Source organism: Magnolia sinica, chromosome 12, assembly GCF_029962835.1.
Source record: "Magnolia sinica isolate HGM2019 chromosome 12, MsV1, whole genome shotgun sequence".
NCBI lineage: Eukaryota > Viridiplantae > Streptophyta > Magnoliopsida > Magnoliales > Magnoliaceae > Magnolia > Magnolia sinica.
The window spans coordinates 20,002,720-20,024,622 of record NC_080584.1 but is presented as its reverse complement, the minus strand read 5'-3'; the positions used below and the strand labels follow the sequence as shown (position 1 = coordinate 20,024,622).

The 21,903-nt window shown below is 38.3% G+C and overlaps 1 protein-coding gene and 1 non-coding gene across 2 annotated transcripts; one reads left to right on the top strand and one right to left on the bottom strand.

The window, feature by feature from the left end:
• The first annotated feature begins 80 nt into the window (after window positions 1-80).
• On the top strand, window positions 81-21,766 carry LOC131219974 (uncharacterized). Its single transcript, XM_058214955.1, has 8 exons — window positions 81-261; window positions 1,058-1,167; window positions 17,468-17,712; window positions 17,890-18,373; window positions 18,820-19,078; window positions 19,649-19,702; window positions 20,069-20,637; window positions 21,758-21,766. The coding sequence occupies exons 1-8, from the start codon at window positions 81-83 to the stop codon at window positions 21,764-21,766; spliced, it is 1,911 nt and encodes a 636-aa protein (XP_058070938.1).
• Window positions 16,351-16,457, bottom strand: LOC131222245 (small nucleolar RNA R71). Its single transcript, XR_009159951.1, has one exon. It is a non-coding gene; the product is annotated as a small nucleolar RNA R71 (small nucleolar RNA).
• Window positions 21,767-21,903: the final 137 nt, after the last annotated feature.

Sequence of the window (21,903 nt, the reverse complement as noted above, 5' to 3'; positions counted from 1 at the left end):
CTCATTTCCTATTTTCCCTCTTTTCCTCATCTTCCATTGACGAGAAACCCTCTCTCTTTCTCTCTCTGTTGTGAAAAGCCATGGCGGCAGCAGCAGCAACAACAGCTGCAGTAGAAGCTTCTTCAGGATCTAGCGGTGGAGGAGGATCCACAGATTCCTACATCGGCAACGTGATTAGCTTGACATCCAAATGCGAAATCAGATACGAAGGCGTCCTCTACAACATCAACACCGATGAATCCAGCATCGATTTGCGGAATGGTACTCTCTCGCCCTCCCCATTTTTTCTCCAGATTAGGGTTTTTAGGGTCTGGAATGGTTTTTGTGGGATTTTGGTATATAGGTTTTGATTTTTGTTGGATTTGGGGATATGGGTATTGTTAAATCTGACGTGAGATTTGTTGGGTTTTTAGGAATTTATTTATTTATTTTTTCTTTTCATTTTATATGGGTTTTGAGTGTATTTTTCAGTTTTGTTTATATATATAATTTTATAACCAGGAAGTTTTTATTTATTTATAGAAGATTCTGTATGGTTGGTGGAATGAAAATGCTAGATGTGTATAACCAGGTTTGTCTCATCTCATCTCATGTCATTTAAGTGTATCCAACATCAATAGAATGTTAATTCTAACATATCGACCTTTGAAACCTTTCCAAAATTATCAGAAATGACATAGGTGATTATCAAGCAAATGCTAGATGTGTATGCATAGATGAGGGCTTTGCTTAGTGAGGCATGCATTTCGTGAAATTATATTCACATTGTGATTAGGACTTCAGCCTCAGTGTTGTTGTGATATTCATGATGAAGCAATATATTCCATGCAGAAATTGCTGTTGTCATTGCCTCCTTAATATTATTTCATTTACTTGTCCCATTCTCTCTACCATGTCCTTCAATTACAACTTCTCTTGATATGTGAGAAGGGTGTATTCTGTTTGCATTTTTTGCATAGACCTGTTATTAATGTTGATTAGCAGTTCCACATTCATCAGCATCTTTCCCATCTAATTATTTTGGAAGAAGATTTGCACTTATATTTCATTTTGCCAGTTCTAATAACGTTCTTTGCTCAGAACCCTATAAGGCCTTCGCCTCTTTCTGGCGATTATAGCCAGCAAACCTATCGTCCACACAGACCACCTGGTCCACCTACTGAAGAGGTATGTCTTACAGTGTGAAAGAAATAGAAATTTTGATTAAAATGTTGCAAAAGTTCCTTAAATTAATCCAAACCTTTTGTCAATTTCCATATGGGATATTGATAAGAAATTTGGGTCTTTGTTAAAGTGAGAAAGTAGTTAAATTGCTTCCCAAACTGCATTTCTATAAGAAATGTCTTGCCTTGCTAGGAACTAGTCTTCCCTAAATCCACTTGTACTCTTGGTAGGATTCCATATGAGATACTTCTGTTTGTTGGCTTCTATTATTATATTTTGAATCATAAACTAATATCTATCAGTTGTGTGGCCCATTGTCTAATCTTCAACATATGAATTAGTTGTGATTGTCTGTAGTACATGAGCCCACTGGATGAACATGTACTCAATGTACAGTGGGAGACTACAACTTAATGTGTTTTATGAATCCTGACTTAATGTGTTTCAACGGAGGATTATGTGTATCATACTTTGGCTGCAAAAGCTAGTGGAGAATTGTCCTTGAAGTATATATTTTCTTTTGGAGCATTTGCACAACAACCCCTTCTGCACATGTATGTATTTGCTATTGTGTTTCCAACTGTCTATAAAGAATGGAAATTCTTCCTTAACTCTTGTTAATATGAAAATGCCATGTTTTACTTTGTTTCCGATGTCATGGGATGAAATAGTCTAGTATGTTTCCCCAATAAATTCAATTTATACTGTTTTCAATTGTCCCTTTGCATGTCTATTTGGTTAGTGTGATTTTTGCACATTGTCTTGTCCTTAGTGGAGTACATGGTGGGGTCTACTAAATGGATGTTAGAATAGTATCATATGTAACTATTTTGTTTATTTGCTCGATCTAGATTATCCATTTTCAAGCGATTGATCTGATGTCTATTTGGTTAGTGTGATTTTTGCACATTGGCTTGTCCTTAGTGGAGTGAGTGAATGGATTGTCTAGATCATTAATTAACCATGCCACTTGTCAATTGAAGCTTTGTGCATGTTGGGCTCTCTCCCTCTGTGTGTGTGTGTGTGTGTCTTGGAGATCACTGATTGTATGTCATTTGTGAGGGGTGGTCCTGCGGTTGTGGTGTCTTGGAGATCTTGTTGAAGTTTTTGTTGGAAAGTCTTTGAATATTTAAGGCTGTTGTGTTTTATCAGAAACAATAGTAGGGTCTTATTAGGAATTCTAAACTGATTTGTTCCCTTTGGTTGGATTAAAAACAGGTTTACTAATTTTAATTTGCTGAACTTTCATATTCTTCAGATTTTTTGGATTGTTTTTCTTTTAGATTTTTTGAATCTGGATGTAGCAATAAGGTTTTGCTGGTCATTATCATTTGGACCAATTTTTGGGCATCTTTCTTCCAAATTTATAATAATCTCCTTGTGGTAACATTAGATTTTCCTAGATTTGTTTTCTTTAGTAATTTAGCCGTAAGAACTCCCCTCTTTTTTGGTTTCTAGGTAATTTGTTGATTTGAAGTAAAGAAAAGGTGTTCACCTAAAAAAAATGGTTCTTATTAACTAATTTTATAAGACAAATATTGACTCGGCTAAGTTTTCATGGCCCGATGGATTGGCCAAGTCAATGCAAAACTTGGCTGATTTTTGTATAGGACTGATACATAGTATGAATCAGCGAAGTGGTTGCAGGTTTACATATCTGGGGCTAGTACTTTTTCAAGATGAGGAGTAGCTCGAGCTGTTAGCGAGGTTGTAGTTGGCAATCTGGTCAAGTGAGATCTTACACATTTCATTCCATGTTAGCATTTGGTGGTCCCTATTCCATGTTAATTTAAATGGTTCTCTTGAAAGCACCTTTATTCCTTTCTTTGTTTTAGAGTGCATTCTAGAGACATTTGTATCAGACTGAATTGATGGAAGGATTGAATGTCATTAAAACATCTCAATAGGCCCTGCACGTCAATTTGTATGTTCAGCTTATCCTAGGGACATTTGTATCAGACTATGAATTGAATTGGCAAAATTTAATCAAGTGGAAACAAGTACTTATGTTTGGGAGATTTTCTTTGTGGTTCTCATTTCCATCCGTGGCTTGGTTTTATTTTCACTTCTCATTGGGTAATATGCAGGTACCACATGCCTTTAACCATTTGTGTGTCAATGATCTGATTCTTATATATTCATGTGATGGATTTATGTGGATTATGTATTTTTTGGCCTCTCATTTGGTTATTCTTTAAAAGATTCTGTTTTTTCCTTCATGCTTAGTATTTGTTTTATGCCATACATTGATTGTGTATTTGAATTTTTTTAAATGCACCAACCAGAAACGATTTGAGACGACGTTTAATGATACTTTGCTAAATATGAAATTTATGACCTTTAGTAACTTGGTTAATTAAAAAGAACTACGTAGTGGCTCTCTCATTTACCTGGCATTGAAATTGGCCATGGGAGAGGTGCATGCCCATGACACTGACAGCGTTATAGATTGAGCTGGGCACTAGGGCTGCAGTCAAGACAGACCTGACCCAACCGGACTTAAAGCCTGAATACTAATGACATGGACTCTGCTGAGCATGACCACTAATGGGAATATCAAATTTTTAGATCCCTCCCAAGACAGAAGAACAACGGGCCAATGAACTCACCTACGTTTAGGAGATTCGACGATTTGGACCTAATTCAACAAAAGGGTTCAAGAATCAAAGTATAAATCCATTATACAAGTCCGATTTTTGGGATACCACCTATATACATTTGAATTCATAGCATGGATGGTTTAGTTTGAGTTTACCAAGTGCGAACCATGAAATGCATATGCAAGCATATGTTACCAAGTGCGAACCATGAAAAGCAATGCATTTTTCATTTCCTGTACATGAAGCTGATAGCCTGATATCCAATGGGCCTGAGGCAGCCCCTTTGTGTTAGGTACTTGACATGTGCCTCCTTGGTTGCACCTGCATTGTTAATAATTTTTAGGCTAACCCAGATAATAGAAAGTAACAAGGTGATTTTCACTTTAGCATATGAATATCTAGAAAGCAAGTCAGTTGGAGTCACATAAATCCAACACTTGACTTTCTTGTGCAATATCTAGAAATCAAGTCAGTTGGAGTCACGTAAATCTAGCCTAAAGAGTTGGGGCTAATAAATCTTGACTAACTGTGACTGAGTGAAGTATGCTTTGAACTCCCATAATCACAGTAAATTTTTTTTTTCCTGTATATTGGTGACCTTAAGGGATTGTTTGGACTTTTTATGGTTAACATGCAAATTCTTTGAGCAAAATTGAAAGTTCTGGATGTCTCATAAGGAAGAAGGACAGGTAAGCCAGTTAATTATGCCCATTATGATAGTTTATCACTTGTTTTCTCTTTCAATACAGCAACATCCTAGTATACCTGTTACATACCTATTAAAATTTCAAAGCATTCTTCCATCCATACCTATTAGGTATGATGTTTTATACACGTTCTCCTGAATTCAAGAGCATATCAAATAACTCACTACTTCAACAGAATTGCAAAAGAAAGCCTATCCAAAATAGCTACCTAAGACTGTATTTACCACCTTATAAACCCAAAACAATTTCAACCCTCACATTCTTGGGCTAACAAGTCAATATCAAATTGGTTTAATATTGCTCTAGTACCTTTTTTCTCTAAGCACCACGATGCTTCTCAGCTTGTCTTTGTTTTTTTCTGGTGTCCTTTTTTTTTAGATAATCAGATCAGTTTTTGCTTTGACAAGACATGTCTGGTTTTTTGCCCAGCATCAGCTGAACTTCTATGGACAGAGAATTAAGAAAGATCCAATTATTAAATCATAATTCTTGCAGTCCAACCTTATTTCATATCAGTTACCATGTAAGATGTGCAATGTGAGGTTAAAATCATAATTCTTTATTTTTTTGTGATTGGTGACAACATGTGTGGCATGTTGTGACAAATCTTTTTTCTCCTTTGAATTGTAACAGACTATATCGGTTTCTCTGTCATACAGGTTGTGGCTATCAAAGATATAATATCACCTCCTTATAGGGAAACATTTAATGATGTGTACAGGTAAATTCATTTTTTTATTCCTTATATTGTTTCCCAGTTATATTTGTGTTGGTTTCAGAGTACAAGTAGCAATAGAAAGTGTTGGTCGATTGTGGCTTATAGACAAAGGGATGAGTAACCAACAATACGAATATGGGATGCCTTCCCCAGGTATCCAAATGCTTTTACATATAATTATGTTGTTTTTAAATGTATTTGATCGAAATTGATGGAGCAGACCCGGATGTGCGTCGGAGTTATCCGGATGTTGAGCGGGGGTCCCTGGAAGGTGGGAACTGCTATTATGACCATGATGAAGCTGTCCATTTCCTATGGACAGCATTGGAGTGGCCTGACCATTTAGACGGGCCATGTTTATATATTAACTCAAAATTGATGGAGCAGACCCAAATGTGCGTCGAAGCTATCCGGATGTTGAGCGAGGGTCCCTAGAAGGTGGGAACCGCTGTTATGACCATGATGAAGCTGTCCATTTCCTATGGACAGCATTGGAGGGGCCTGGCCATTTGGACATGCCGTGTTTATGTATTTGATCGAAATTAATGGAGCAGACCCGGATGTGCGTCGGAGCTATTCGGAAGAGCGGGGTTCCCTGAAAAGAGGGAACCGCTATTATGACCATGATGAAGCTGTCCATTTTTTATGAATAGCATTGGAAGGGCCTGGCCATTTGCGCCGGATGGCCGTGTTTATATCTGTATTTGCAGGGACCATACCCTTAACCTAAACCAAAACCTATGACCTAAAACCTTAACCTATAACCTAAACCTCAACCTTAACCTAAACCTAAACCTTAACCTAAAACCCAAAACCTAAACCTAAACCTAAAACCTAAATGTATTCTCAAATCCCTAAACCTAAACCTACACTTAATCCTAATCTTAACTCCCTAACTTAAACCTATACCTAAGCTTGAAAACCCAAACATAAACCCAATCCCAAACCCGAACCTAAACCTTAACCTTAACCTATTCTCAATTCCCTAAACCTATATCTTATAACCTAAACCTAAACCTAAACCTATACTTATAACCTTAACCTAAACCTAAACCTTAACCTAAACCTATAACCTTAACCTATAACCTAAACCTATAACCTAAACCGAAATCAAAACATATAACCAAAACCAAAACCAAAACCTATATCCTAAACCCGAACGCATTCTCAAATCCTATAACCCATAATCTAAACCTAAACCTAAACCTATAACCTATAACCTAAACCAAAACTTATAACCTAAACCAAAGCCAAAACCTATAACCTAAACCCGAACCCATTCTCAAATCCAAAAACCTATAACCTAAACCGTTAACTTATAACCTAAATCAAAACCTATAACCTAAACCAAACCTAAACCTAAAACCAAAACCTAAAACCTAAATCTATAATCTATAACCTAAATCAAAACATATAATCAAAATCAAATCTCAAAACCTAAACCTAAACCTAAACCTAAACCTAAAACCTAAACCTAAACCTATAACTTAAACTCAAATCCCTAAACCTAAACCTAAACCTAATCCTATAACCTAAACTTAAATTCCTAAACCTTAACTTATAACCTAACCTAAACCTATACTTATAACCTAAAACTATTCTCAAATTCCAAAACCTATAACCTAAACCTAACCTTTCCCTAAACCTATAACCTAAACTCAATTCCCTAAACCTAAACTTAAACCTAAACCTAAACCTAAACCTATAACCTAAACTCAAATCCCTAAACCTTAACCTATAACCTAACCTAAACCTATACTTATAACCTAAAACTATTCTCAAATCCCAAAACCTATAACCTAAACCTAAGCTTTCCCTAAACCTATAAGCTAAACTCAATTCCCTAAAGCTAAACCTACACCTAATCCTAATCTCAACTCCCTAACTTAAACCTAAATATAAACTTGAAAACTCAAACTTAACCCCAATCCCGAACCTGAACCCGATTTCCTAAACCTAAACCATAACTCATTCTCAAATCCAAAAACCTATAACCAAAACCTCAACCAAAACCAAAACTTATAACCTAAACCCGAATCCATTCTCAAATCCCAAAACCTATAACCTAAACCAAAACCAAAACCTATAACTTAAACCCAAACCCATTCTCAAATCTCAAAACCTATAACCTAAACATAAACCCTAACCTAAACCTATAACCTATAACCTAAACCCGAACCCATTCTCAAATCCCAAAACCTATAACCTAAACCTAAACCTTAACCTAAACCTATAACCTATAACATAAATCAAAACCTAAACCTAAACCTAAAACCTAAGCCTATAACCTATAACCTAAATCAAAACCTATTACCTTTCCCTAAACCTTAACCTACAACCTATAACCTATAACCTAAATCAAAACCAAAACCAAACATAAACCTAAACCTAAACCTATAGCCTATAACCTAAACCTAAACCTAAAACCTAATGTATTCTCAAATCCCTAAACCTAAACCTACACCTAATCCTAATCTCAACTCCCTAACTTAAACTTAAACCTAAACTTGAAAACCCAAACCTAAACCCGATCCTGAACCCGAACCTGATTTCCTAAACCTAAACCTTAACCTATAACCTAACCTAAACCTATACCTATAACCTAAACCTATTCTCAAATCCCAAAACCTATAACTATAACCTAAACCTTAACCAAAAACCTATAACCTAACCTAAACCTAAACATATAACCTTAACATAAACCTAAACCTAAACCTATAACCTTAACCTTAACATATAACTTTAACCAAAACCTATAACCTAAACCTATTCTCAAATCCCGAACCCGATTTCCTAAACCTAAACCTTAACCCATTCTCAATTCGCTAAACCTATAGCTTATAACCTAAACCGAAACCTAAACCTATACCTTAACCTAAACCTATAACCTATAACCTAAACATAAACCTAAAACTTAAATATATTCTCAAATCCCTAAACCTAAACCTACACCTAATCTTAATCTCAACTCCCTAACCTAAACCTAAACCTAAACTTGAAAACCCAAACCTAAACCTAATCCTGAACCCGAACCCGATTTCCTAAACCTAAACCTCAACCTATTCTCAATTCCCTAAACCTTAACCTATAACCTAACCTAAACCTAAATCTATAACCTAAACCTAAACATATAACTTAAGTGTATTCTCAAATCCTTAGACCTAAACCTACACCTAATCCTAATCTCAACTCCTTAACCTAAACCTAAACCCGATCCCGAAACCGATCCCGATTTCCTAAAGCTAAACATTAACCTATTCTCAATTCCCTAAACTTATATCTTATAACCTAAACCTAAACCTAAACCATAACCTAAACCTAAACCTAAACCTATAACCTTAACCTAAACCTAAACTTAAACCTGTAACCTATAACCTAAACCTAAACCTAAAACCTAAATGTATTCTCAAATCCCTAAACATAAACCTACACCTAATACTAATCTCAACTCCCTAACCTAAACCTAAACCTAAACTTGAAAACTCAAACCTAAACCCGATCCCGAACCCAAACCCGATTTCCTAAACCTAAACCTTAACCTATTATCAATTCCCTAAATCTATAGCTTATAACCTAAACCGAAACCTAAACCTAAACCTAAACCTATAACCTATAACCTTGACTTAAACCTAAACCTAAACCTGTAACCTATAACCTAAACCTAAACCTAAAACCTAAATGTATTCTCAAATCCCTAAACCTAAACATACACCTAATCCTAATCTCAACTCCCTAACCTAAACCTAAACCTAAACTTGAAAACCTAAACCTAAACCCCATCCCAAATCCGAACCCGATTTCCTAAACCTAAACCTTAACCCGTTCTCAATTCCCTAAACCTATATCTTATAACCTAAACCGAAACCTAAACCTATACCTAAACCTAAACCTAAACCTATAACCTATAACCTAAACATAAACCTAAAACCTAAATGTATTCTCAAATCCCTAAACCTAAACCTACACCTAATCCTAATCTCAACTCCCTAACCTAAACCTAAACCTAAACTTGATAACCCAAACCTAAACCCGATTTTGAACCCGAACCCGATTTCCTAAACCTAAACCTTAACCTATTCTCAATTCCCTAAACCGTAACTTATAACCTAACCTATACCTAAATCTATAACCTAAACCTAAACCTAAAACCTAAGTGTATTCTCAAATCCTTAAACCTAAACCTACACCTAATCCTAATCTCAACTCCCTAACCTAAACCTAAACCTAAACTTGAAAACCCAAACCTAAACCCGATCCCGAACCCGAACCCAATTTTTTAAACCTAAACATTAACCTATTCTCAATTTCCTAAACCTATATCTTATAACCTTAACCTAAACCTAAACCTAAACCTAAACCTATAACCATAACTTCAACCTAAACCTAAACCAAAACCTGTAACCTTTAACCTAAACCTAAACCTAAAACCTAAATGTATTCTCAAATCTTTAAACCTAAACCTACACCTAATCTTAATCTCAACTCCCTAACCTAAACCTAAACTTAAACTTGAAAATCCAAACCTAAACCCGATCCCGAACCCGAACCCGATTTCCCAAACTTAAACCTTAACCTTTTCTCAATTTCCTAACCTATATCTTATAACCTAAACCTAAGCCTAAACCTAAACCTTAACCTAAACCTAAACCTGTAACCTATAACCTAAACCTAAACCTAAAACCTAAATGTATTCTGAAATCCCTAAACCTAAACTTACACCTAATCCTAATCTTAACTCCCTAACCTAAACCTAAACCTAAACTTGAAAACCAAAACCTAAACCCAATCCTGAACCCCAACCCGATTTCCTAAACCTATACCTTAACCTATTCTCAATTCCCTAAACCTATAGCTTATAACATAAACCTAAACCTGTAACCTAAACCTAAAACCTAAATGTATTCTCAAATCCCTAAACCTAAACCTACACCTAATCCTAATCTCAAGTCCCTAACTTAAACCTAAACCCGATCCCGAACCCGAACCCGATTTCCTAAACCTAAACCTTAACCTATTCTCAATTCCCTAAACCTATTGCTTATAACCTAAACCGAAACCTAAACCTATACCTTAACCTAAACCTAAACCTAAACCTATAACATATAACTTAAACATAAACCTAAAACTTAAATGTATTCTCAAATCCCTAAACCTAAACCTACACATAATCCTAATCTCAACTCCCTAATCTAAACCTAAACCTAAACTTAAAAACCCAAACCTAAACCCGATCCGAAACCCGAACCCGATTTCTTAAACCTAAACCTAAATGTATTCTCAAATCCCTAAACCTAAACCAACACCTAATCCTAATCTCAACTTCCTAACCTAAACCTAAACTTAAACTTGAAAACCCAAACCAAAACCCGATCCCGAACCCAAACCCGATTTCCTAATCCTAAACCTTAACCTACTCTCAATTCCCTAAACCTATAGCTTATAACCTAAACCTAAACCTAAACCTATAACCTATAACCTTAACCTAAACCATAACCTAAACCTAAACCTAAAACCTAAATGTATTCTCAAATCCCTAAACTTAAACCTACACCTAATCCTAATCTCAACTCCCTAACCAAAACCTAAACTTGAAAACCCAAACCTAAACCCGATCTCAAACCCGAACCCGATTTCCTAAACCTAAACCTTAACATATTCTCAATTCCCTAAACCTATAGCTTATAACCTATACCTATACCTAAACTTAAACCTATAACATATAACATATAACCTAAATCTAAACCTAAAACCTAATATATTCTCAAATCCCTAAACCTAAACCTACACCTAATCCTAATCTCAACTCTCTAACCTAAACCTAAACCTAAACTTGAAAATCCAAACTTAAACCCGATCCCGAACCCGATTTCCTAAACCTAAACCTTAACCTATTCTCAATTCCCTAAACCTATAGCTTATAACCTAAACCTAAACCTAAACCTAAACTTAAACTTTAACATAAACCAATAACCTATAACCTAAACCTAAACCTAAACCTAAAACCTAAATGTATTCTCAAATCCCTAAACCTAAACGTACACCTAATCCTAATCTCAACTCCTTAACCTAAACCTAAACCTAAACTTGAAAACCCAAACCTAAACCCGATCCCGAACCCGTACCTAATTTCCTAAACCTAAACATTAACATATTCTCAATTCCCTAAACTAATAGCTTATGACCTAAACCTAAACCTAAACCTAAAGCTTAACCTAAACCTAAACCTAAACCTATAACCTAAACCTAAACCTATAACCTAAACCTAAACCTAAACCTAAAACCTAAATGTATTCTCAAATCCTTAAACCTAAACCTACACCTAATCCTAATCTCAACTCCCTAACCTAAACCTAAACCTAAACTTGAAATCCTAAACCTAAACCTGATCCCGAACCCGAACCCGATTTCCTAAACCTAAACCTTAACCTATAACTTAACCTAAACCTAAACCTATAACCTAAACATAAGCCTAAAACCTAAACCTAAACTTAAAATCGAAATGTATTCTCAAATCCCTAAACCTATACCTAATCCTAATCTCAACACCCTAACCTAAACCTAAACCTAAACTTGAAAATCCAAACCTAAACCCGATCCCGTACCCGAACCCGATTTCCTAAACCTAAACCTTAACCTATAACCTAACATAAACCTAAACCTATTACCTGCACTTATAACCTAAACCTATAACCTAAACATAAGCCTAAAACCTAAACCTAAACCTAAAATCGAAATGTATACTCAAATCCTTGAACCTAAACCTACACCTAATCCTAATCTCAACTCTCTAACCTAAACTTAAACCTAAACTTGATAACCCAAACCTAAACCTGATCCCGAACTCGGACCCGATTTCCTAAACCTTAACCTTAACCTTAACCTATTCTCAATTCCCTAAAGCTATAACCTATATACTATAACCTGTAACTAAAACCTAAACCTTAACTTAAACCTATAACCTAAGCATAAACCTTAACCTAAACCTAAACCAAAACCTATAACCTAAACCTTAACCTATAACCTATAACCTATAACCTAAACTTATAACCTATAACCTAAAACCTAATCCTAAACCTAAACCTAAAACCTAAAACCTAAACCTAAACCTATTTTAATGATCAGTTTTATTTTTAAAAAGTGCCCACTTTTTTGGAAGAAGTTTATGCAGTTCTTCATGATTCTGAATTATAATGTTTTGTTGGTTTAATATTTTTTTTTCAAGTGAAAGACACAAAGAAAATTGTTGCTGATTTTTTTTCTTTTTTTATTTATGATGTTAAACTTATATGTATTTATGTGTGGATGAATGTAATGTGGATAAGATTGCTTGTGTTTGGATGAATGTAGTTTATATTTGGATGAATGTAGTTTATGTTGGATTTACGTAGTTTGGATTGTTTAGATGGATGTGAATGTGAATATGATGAAATATATTATATAACAGGTGTATATTAGGAAGAATACGATGAAATATATATATTGACCCTCTTATAAAGGACGGTCTATGGCCATCCTTTGAAGGCCTATAAGGGACGGTCCATGACAGTCCTTTTTAAGGACGGTCCATGATCGTCCTTTTAAAGGACGATCTATAGCCGTCCTTTGAAGGCCTATAAGAGACGGTCCATGACAGTCCTTTTTAAGGACGGTCCATGACCGTCCTTTTAAAGAATGGTCCATGGCCGTCCTTTGAAGACTTATCAGAGAAGGTCTATGTTGAGGGTCAAATATTGCATATCAGACCCCATTTATTACCTGGATTTATAAGCATGACTCTGTTTAACAGCTTGGTTTAACTGTGTATGTGATGCAAGGTGTAATTACGAACTGAGACTAAGAAAGGGTGTTTAAAGCCGGGATTTAACGCTCTGATGACACCAAGGCAAGGGACGGACCCCAGGGAACCAAGATCATCGAATTTACACGCCAGGGATCCAAGAAAATCGAGGAATTGAAGCTCAAGCGGCCTGAAAAGTGTCCAGAATGCAAGATCATAAGGTTCCCACCATCCAATCAGTTCGAGACTCCATACGTGGCTTGAAGACCATAAATGAACCGTACACGTAAAATTTCATCCATTGGATCGCTGTGGAACTGGCCCAACAGACATATCAGCCCATAAAACCATTGATTTTGGGCCCGCCCGCTATCCAGATGTACTTGAAAATTGGTCCCAACGCATTAACTGAGCTGACAATATGGATGGACGGAGCGGATTTCTCACAAACATCTCAGTGGACTCCGCATGTACATTGCGTGTACATAGTGCACCGCTGCCCGCGCCGCACCGGATGGTCAGCCCGGTCAAAGACGGTTGACCCGTCTCCTTCTTCCGCATCAACAGCGGACGGACGCTGTCCGTCCGTTTTTCATTAGTGGGCTCCATCCATCGCAGATATCCGAAATCAGAACCGTCAATCGTGACCAGAGGGTGGGTATAAGCCCCGCCTAGGTGGATTTTGGCCCCATCAAATCATCGCATATACACGAGGACTCAAACGGACGTTCGACGGCAGAATAGAAAATCGTGAGGGGCCACACCGAAATCAATCTAATCTCACCACTCCCGAACGGTTTTTCGTCCTGAACATAATGAACGCCTTGGATTGCCCAACACAACAGTGAAGTGGGCCCCACCATCAGTACAGCGTAAGTATTACGCACCCTGTTTTCGCTTCCGGAAAATCCAAAATTTCCGGCCGATTGTGGGCCACTGCTTGTGATCGGATTGGTGATCCAAACCGTCCAGATGATGACCGAGCCAGGAATGACCCTAGCCATGAAGACGGTCTTGAGGTTATTGGACGGCAAGCCTCCCAAACTGAGGCCAAACGCAACTCTGTTTGCGTTGCTGCGCACGCTGCTGCATCGCTGGCTGCGTAAGACGTGTTTCTAAGAGCTTTCCGCAGCCGAGTCCTGCCAGGACTCCACAGTAGGGAGGTGAGAAGAAGGATAAAAGGAGAGAAGGGAGGACGGCCATAGGGGATATTTTTTTTGGAAGGGGGAGGTTGCTGTACGTGGAGTGCTCGGTCTTGGGCTTGAACGGGGAGGAGATCAGCTCTTGTTTTGGAGTGCACGGCTGGGTTTGCTGCTGTGCACGGCTGGAAAAAGAGAGGTCTGCTGCTGGATCGAGGGGCTGGCAGCGTTCTTAGCATTGAAGGAAGAGAGGAAGAAGCGTGGAGCGGGTTTTTTTTTCTTTCTCTCTTTCCTTCTTGTTCTTTTCTTTTCCTGTTTTATTTTTTGCTGTGTTAATCAGCCCATCCATGTGTAGCTAATCCTCTTAGCTAGGGCTAAGAGGTGAAGCTTGTATTGAGATGGGAGACTACTTTATGCTTTTAATGTGAATGCATGAACTGAAATTGTTCTTTGATGATTATCATAAGGAATATTTTTTTTCATCTTTAATGGTCTGTTGTGACTGAAATTACAATGGGTTTGCAATGGCTTTGAATATTTCTTTCCTCTTTTTATATTTATGAAGTCAGGAAGCCCTGTTGTTCATCATTGTCCCATGGGCATGGTAGGATGACAGTACCCTTCCTGATCTTCATACATTGTTGATTAGTTGGTAATTAGTTTAACCCTGTTGTTTGCTTTGCCTCCTGGGCATGGTTTGGTGATGGAATCCATTCTAATTCATACACCTTTCATCTCTTGAAACCTATATCAATGGCAGTTCAGTAAATTTCCATAATTTGTGATACTGGCATAAGATCTCCCTGATCTCTACAAGTGGATCCTCTGAATCCCTAGTTTCCTTTCTCTGAATTCCTTAAAGTCTTAGATAATTATTCCACAATTATTTCCTAAACTATATTTGGTTTAGATCACTTCTTAGTCTAGTTCTATTTCTACCTAGTTTCAGGAAACGTACAAGTTTCAGTCCCTGTGGATTCGACCTCGGTCTTACCGAGTTTATTACTACATCACAACCCTATACTTGGGGAGTGAACAAGTTTTTGGCGCCGTTGCCGGGGACTGACGGTTACGATTTTCTGAAATTAATTGGTTTTAGGATTAGTTTAAGATTAGGATTTTACTAACCTTAGTTTTTATTTATTTATTTATTTATTTCTATTTGAGTTCAAAACTAACTTGTTTCCTATTTTATAGGATCTGGACATAAGTTTCTCAATTGGTAATTCCTTCCTAATCTCTCTACTTTTTCATATTTTTTGAATTAGGGTTTAAATTTTAGAAATTTTCTAATTCTAGCACTTTTAGAATCTAATTTATTTTCCTAATTTATTTTTAGGATTTTTGTTTAGAAACTAACCTTCTTATTTTGTAGGCCTTTAAGATAGAAATTTCTAATTTGGTAAGCTCTTTCCCTACTTCCTATCTTTCAGTTCTCTTTTAATAATCTACTTTCTAGTTTAGATCTTTCCTAATTTATTTTAGAAATCTCCACTTTCTTTTAAGAATTCCTTCTTTTAGAAATTAATTTACTGCTATTTTTCTTTTTAGAATCTAACTTATTTTTGTTTTATTTTGCAGGTTTTTAACTTAGGACTTCAATTTGGTAATTTCTTTCAACTCTCTCTTTCTTTCTAGATTTTCTTTCTTAGGATTAGGTTTTTAATTGAGGGCTGCGAGTGTTTTCATGCCCAAGTGGGCCCGTGACAACACTCGACGTCTCTTAACTGAAGGAGGATTGGTTGAGGGGTTGACTATCCATCGCAGGATTAGACACCGCTCGAAATCCCCTGAGTTAACTGAGGTTATGGCTGAAGACCAACCTCCTCCACTTCCACCCAGGGTGGAGGATACCCAAGATGAGAATGAGGTGCAACAGGCACCCCCGCCTCGTACTTTACGAGATTATCTACAACCGGCGGGAGTGAGTATGCCCTCATGCATGATTTTTCCTGAAAACACAGGACAAATGGACATCAAGCCAGGAGTTATCCAACTCCTTCCCAAATTCCATGGACTTGAATCAGAAAGTCCATATTTACATTTGAAAGAGTTCGATGAGATTATAGCTACATTATGTTTTCCTAATGTATCTGAGGATACAATTAGGTTGAAACTCTTTCCTTTTTCCTTAAAAGAGAAAGCTAAGACATGGTTACATTCACTGCGTCCTAGATCCATTGGCACATGGAACGACATGCAGAGGGAATTCATAAAAAAATTCTTCCCACATCATAAAACGATTACCCTCGAAAAAGCAATCATGAACTTTGCCCAAAAGGAAGATGAAACATTCTTCCAATATTGGGAAAGGTTCAAAGATTTGGTCAGTTCATGCCCACAACACGGATTTGAAACGTGGCGCATTACAAATTTTTTCTACGATGGACTGACATCTTCCATGCGCCAAATGGTCGAGACAATGTGTAATGGAGAATTCATTAATAAAGATGTCGACGAGGTATGGGACTACCTCGATAGTTTGGCTGAAAAAACACAATCTTGGGACTATTACCCAAAGTCGAACACCACGTCTAGGCCGACTCAATCAAAGGAGAAAGGTGGATTATATCTCTTGAAAGAAGAGGATGATCTCAAGTGTAAAGTGACTACGCTCATAAGGAAAGTTGAGGCCATGGAAGGAAAGAAGGATAAGGTCAATGAAATTGTTTGCGGCATCTGTGATTGCAACATTCACACAACTGAAAACTGTCCTACAATACCTGCCTTTCGAGGAGTGTTGAATGAACAAGCCAATGCCGTAAATAATTATCAAAGACCTTTTACTGGACCTAACTCCAACACATACAATCCTGGCTGGAAATCATCCAAACTTCAGTTGGAGGAATGGACAAACGGCGACTCCTCCAGGTTTCTTCAATCAAAATCCAAATCAAGTGAGACCTCAAGAGGAACCGGTTCAAAATCCCATACAAGAGCTGGCTCAGGCAATGCGGGGAATCACAGATTTTATGCAAAAGATAGATTCTCGTATGACGGTTATAGAAAAGGGGATGCTTCCTGCACAACCTCTCCCCAATCCTAAACCGCAGTACGAGAATAATGATCCCAGCTCTTCCAATCAGATGGGACATGCTAAATCCATCACCACTCTTAGGAGTGGGAAGATCATTGATAAAACTCTTCCGGTTAGGCCCGAAAAGCCTCAAGAACCAAAAGAGGACAACAATGATGGATCCAGTGATGCCCCACAAAAAGTGGAACCGGAACTTCTAGAGAAGCCAGTTGCTCCATTCCCCCAACGGTTGGTTTCACCAAAACCTCTCTTTAACTCTCAGGATATCCTAGAGGTGTTGAAATAGGTGAAAGTCAACATTCCTCTACTTGATGTCGTTAAACAGATACCTTCATATGCCAAATTCCTAAAAGACTTATGCACGACCAAGCGAAGGAAAATTATTCAAAAGAAAATCTTCTTGACTGAGAGAGTGAGTGCCATCCTGAAGCAAGACGTGCCGCAGAAATTCAAGGATCCCGGTAGCCCAACCATATCATGTGTAATCGGGAACCATCGAATTGATCACGCACTTCTTGACTTAGGAGCGAGCGTCAATCTGATTCCCTACTCGGTATACAAACAGTTAGGTTTGGGTGAATTAAAACCCACCCTAACCACACTACAACTTGCTGATCGCTCTGTTCGTGTACCAAGAGGGATAATTGAGGATGTGTTGGTCCAAGTTGATAGATTTTACTACCCTGTAGACTTTATCATCCTGGACACCGAACCCATCAATAACATGAGCACTCAGATTCCCGTCATTCTTGGTCGCCCATTCCTTGCCACGTCAAATGCAATTATCAATTGCAGGAATGGTATCATGACTATGTCTTTTGGAAATTTGACATTGGAGTCAAATATTTTTTTCAATAATGGCAGCAACTCAGAGGATGATGACGATTTCCACGATATTAACATGATTGACTCTTTCGTGGAAGATACGACACCTCTGACCTTATCCTCCGACCATCTAGAGACGTGCCTGGCCCACTCCCATGATTTTGATGATGACATGATTAGGGAGACGTGCGCCTTGCTTGATACTGCACCGGTACTTGAAGTTAACCGGTGGAGGCCACAATTTGAAGAATTACCACGAACCGATGTATTGCCTCTACCGTCTAACCTCAAGCCGCCGAAGCTTGACCTAAAACCTTTGCCCTCTGATTTGAAATATGCCTATTTAGGTCAAGATGAGACATACCCGGTGGTGATCTCTGCCCACCTGGAGAAAGAACAGGAGAGTATGCTTATATCTACTCTCATTGAGCATAAAGGAGCCCTGGGATGGACGATAGCGGATCTCAAGGGAATCGATCCCTCGATTTGTACTCACCACATATATCTTGAGGATAATGCAAAAACCGCTCGGTAACCACAACGTAGACTAAATCCAAACATGAAGGAAGTGGTTAAGGCCGAGGTTCTTAAACTATTGGATGTGGGTATTATATACCCTATATCTGATAGTCAATGGGTGAGTCCAACTCAAGTGGTTCCTAAGAAGTCCGGAATCACCATCGTAGCCAATGCTAATAATGAACTCGTGCCAACTAGAGTCACTACTATTGGAGAATGTGCATTGACTACAGGAAGTTGAATACCGTCACGAGGAAAGACTACTTTCCTTTACCATTCATTGATCAGATCCTGGAAAGGTTAGCTGGTCATTCCTATTACAGTTTCCTTGACGGGTATTCGAGCTACAACCAGATAGAGATAGCCCCTGAAGACCAGGAAAAGACCACATTTACATGTCCCTACGGCACCTTTGCCTATCGAAGGATGCCATTCGGACTATGTAATGCCCCTGCCACCTTTCAGCGATGTATGCTTAGTATCTTTTCTGATATGGTGGGGCAATATCTAGAGGTCTTCATGGACGATTTCTCTGTTTACGGTCCATTTTTCAGCAAGTGCTTGGAAAGTCTTAAATGTGTGCTGAAAAGATGTGAAGAAAAGAACCTGGTACTTAATTGGGAGAAGTGTCATTTCATGGTTCAAAAGGAAATTGTCCTCGGGCATATCATCTCGTCCAAAGGAATCGAGGTAGATAAGGCAAAAATCGATCTTATCTCTAACCTACCTCCACCCAAGAACATCAGAGACGTGCGATCCTTCTTAGGACACGCAGGATTTTACCGGCGATTCATAAAGGACTTTAGTCTTCTTTCTCGTCCTTTATGTAATCTCCTTCAAAAGGATGCTCCGTACGAGTGGACTGAGCAATGCCAGGAAGCTTTTACCAAGCTTAAGGGCATGTTAACCACTGCACCTATCATGCAGCCACCCGACTGGAGTTTTCCTTTTAAGCTTATGTGCGACGCTTCTGATTATGCTCTTGGGGCGGTCCTAGGCCAGAGAAAAGATAAGAAGCCCTACGTCATTCATTACGCGAGTAGGACTCTAAATCCTGCCCGGGTGAACTACTCGACTACGGAAAAGGAACTCTTAGCTGTAGTGTTCGCCTTGGACAAATTTAGGTCCTACTTGATCGGATCCAAGATCATTATCTATACAGATCATGCGGCACTGAAGTATCTTCTCTCAAAGAATGATTCTAAGCCCCGCTTGATCGATGGATCCTTCTACTCCAAGAATTTGATTTGGAAATTAAAGATAAAAAAGGAGTAGAGAATGTAGTGGCCGATCACCTTTCTCGCCTTAATACCTCTGATTCCCTTGAGGCGACCCATATCAATGACATGTTCCCGATGAACAATTTTCGAGTCTCTCATTCACCTTGGTTCGCGATATTGCTAATTATCTTGCTACGGGTGCTATACCTAGACGATGCAAGATAAGAAGAAATTTTTCACCGAGGTGCGCAACTTTTTCTCGGGATGATCCTTATTTATTTAAATATTGCCCGGACCAAATTCTAAGGAGATGTGTACCGGACGATGAGCATCAGAGCGTCATCTCCTTCTGTCACTCTCAGGCTGTGGTGGTCACTTTTCTGCTAAAAAGACCACGGCCAAGATTCTGCAGTGTGGCTTTTACTGGCCCACTATGTTTAGGGACACTCATGAGTTTTGCAAAGCTTGTGAGCGTTGTCAGAAATTGGGAGCATTGTCCCGACGAAATATGATGCCTTTGAATCCCGTCCTTATCATTGAAGCATTTGATTGCTGGGGCATCGATTTCATGGGACCATTCCCCCAATCGTTTGGAAATCTGTACATTTTGCTCGCCGTGGATTATGTCACTAAATGGGTCGAAGCGATTCCGTGTCGAAAGAATGACCATCGCACGGTCATTAAATTCCTAAAAGAAAACATTCTTTCTCGATTCGGAACACCTCGAGCCATCATTAGTGATGGGGGCTCACACTTCTGTAATAAACCATTTGAGAGTTTAATGAAGAAATACGGTATCTCTCATAAGGTGAGCACCCCATACCATCCACAGACAAGTGGGCAAGCCGAGATTTCTAATAGGGAAATTAAACACATCTTGGAGAAGACGGTCAACCCTGATCGTAAGGATTGGTCAATTCGATTGACCGATGCCTTATGGGCATACCGTACTGCATTTAAAACCCCTATTGGAATGTCTCCCTTTAGACTTGTCTATGGAAAGGCTTGTCACTTGCCTGTGGAGTTGGAACATAAAGCGTACTGGGCGATCAAAAATCTTAATTTCAATCTGGACAACGCTGGCTCGCTACGCAAACTTCAATTGAATGAACTTGAAGAAATCCGGAAAGATGTGTACGATAATTCGAGAATTTACAAGGACAAGATGAAAGCATTTCATGATCAACACATTTTGTGAAAATCATTCACGCCTGGTCAGAAGGTCTTTTTGTACAATTCTCGATTACATCTCTTTCCGGGTAAGCTTCGATCTCGTTGGACCGGCCCTTACATGGTTGTCACTGTTTTTCCTCATGGGGCCGTTGAGATAAGAGATCCCGACAATGGCAAGGAGTTTAAAGTCAATGGCCATCGATTGAAACCATTTGTCGAGAAATTTGATTCAGAGGACATGTCCATGCCTCTGACTGATCCTGTTTACCAGGATTGATCTCCTAGTCTGATGGAGGTATAGGTAGGTTTCCTGTTTTCTTAGGACTAGAGTAGTTGCCTTATTTGTCTGGCTGAAGACAGTAAACTTAGCGCTCCTGGGAGGCAAACCAGCTCTTTATTTCATTTCGATAATTAGTTTAATGTTTGTGGGTAACATTACTGCAAACCCTCACGAGACTACAACTCGTCCACTAGGGGTAACCTAGGGGTTTAAAGGCTTGTTGCATACGCTAAATGCAATCGAGAGCACCTACGAAAGTGGTATAGGTAGGATTGTATTTTTGTTATTTTATTTTACTTCTGTTGGTTTCTCTCTTGTGCTGACCGCTTTTACGTAGAAATCTTTGGAAAGCCTCTTGATTCTTTCATCCAGGTATTATCTTTCCATCACTTCTCATTTACTTTTTGTCCCATGTGCATCGCATGCTTATTTCTTTTACATTGAGGACAATGTAGATTTTAGGTTGGGGGTGGGAGATTAGGTCACCTAATCAGCATTTTCTTGGTCTTGTACAAGAGTTGTGAAAATTTTAAAAATTTTCTGACATTTTGTTGAATTTGAAGTGATTTTGACAACCATCTTGGATTTAGAATTACAGGATAAGTGAATGTTGGTGAATTACTACTCTTGGATTCAGTCGCTCGTTAGATTTCACAGTTAAGTTTGAATTATTAATCCATGATTAGAAGTTGTAAACATTGATTGAGTCATGATTTCACATGTCACATCTCGCTTACACATTAA

Bases quoted from the DNA above. Each gene is read 5' to 3' on its own strand.
- LOC131219974 (XM_058214955.1), top strand. From the start codon at position 81: ATGGCGGCAGCAGCAGCAACAACAGCTGCAGTAGAAGCTTCTTCAGGA. The intron at 18,374-18,819 runs ATGCTTATATCT...AGTTTCCTTGAC, and splicing joins TGGAGAAAGAACAGGAGAGT to GGGTATTCGAGCTACAACCA. The intron at 19,703-20,068 runs TCGATGGATCCT...TGTCACTCTCAG, and splicing joins TGATTCTAAGCCCCGCTTGA to GCTGTGGTGGTCACTTTTCT.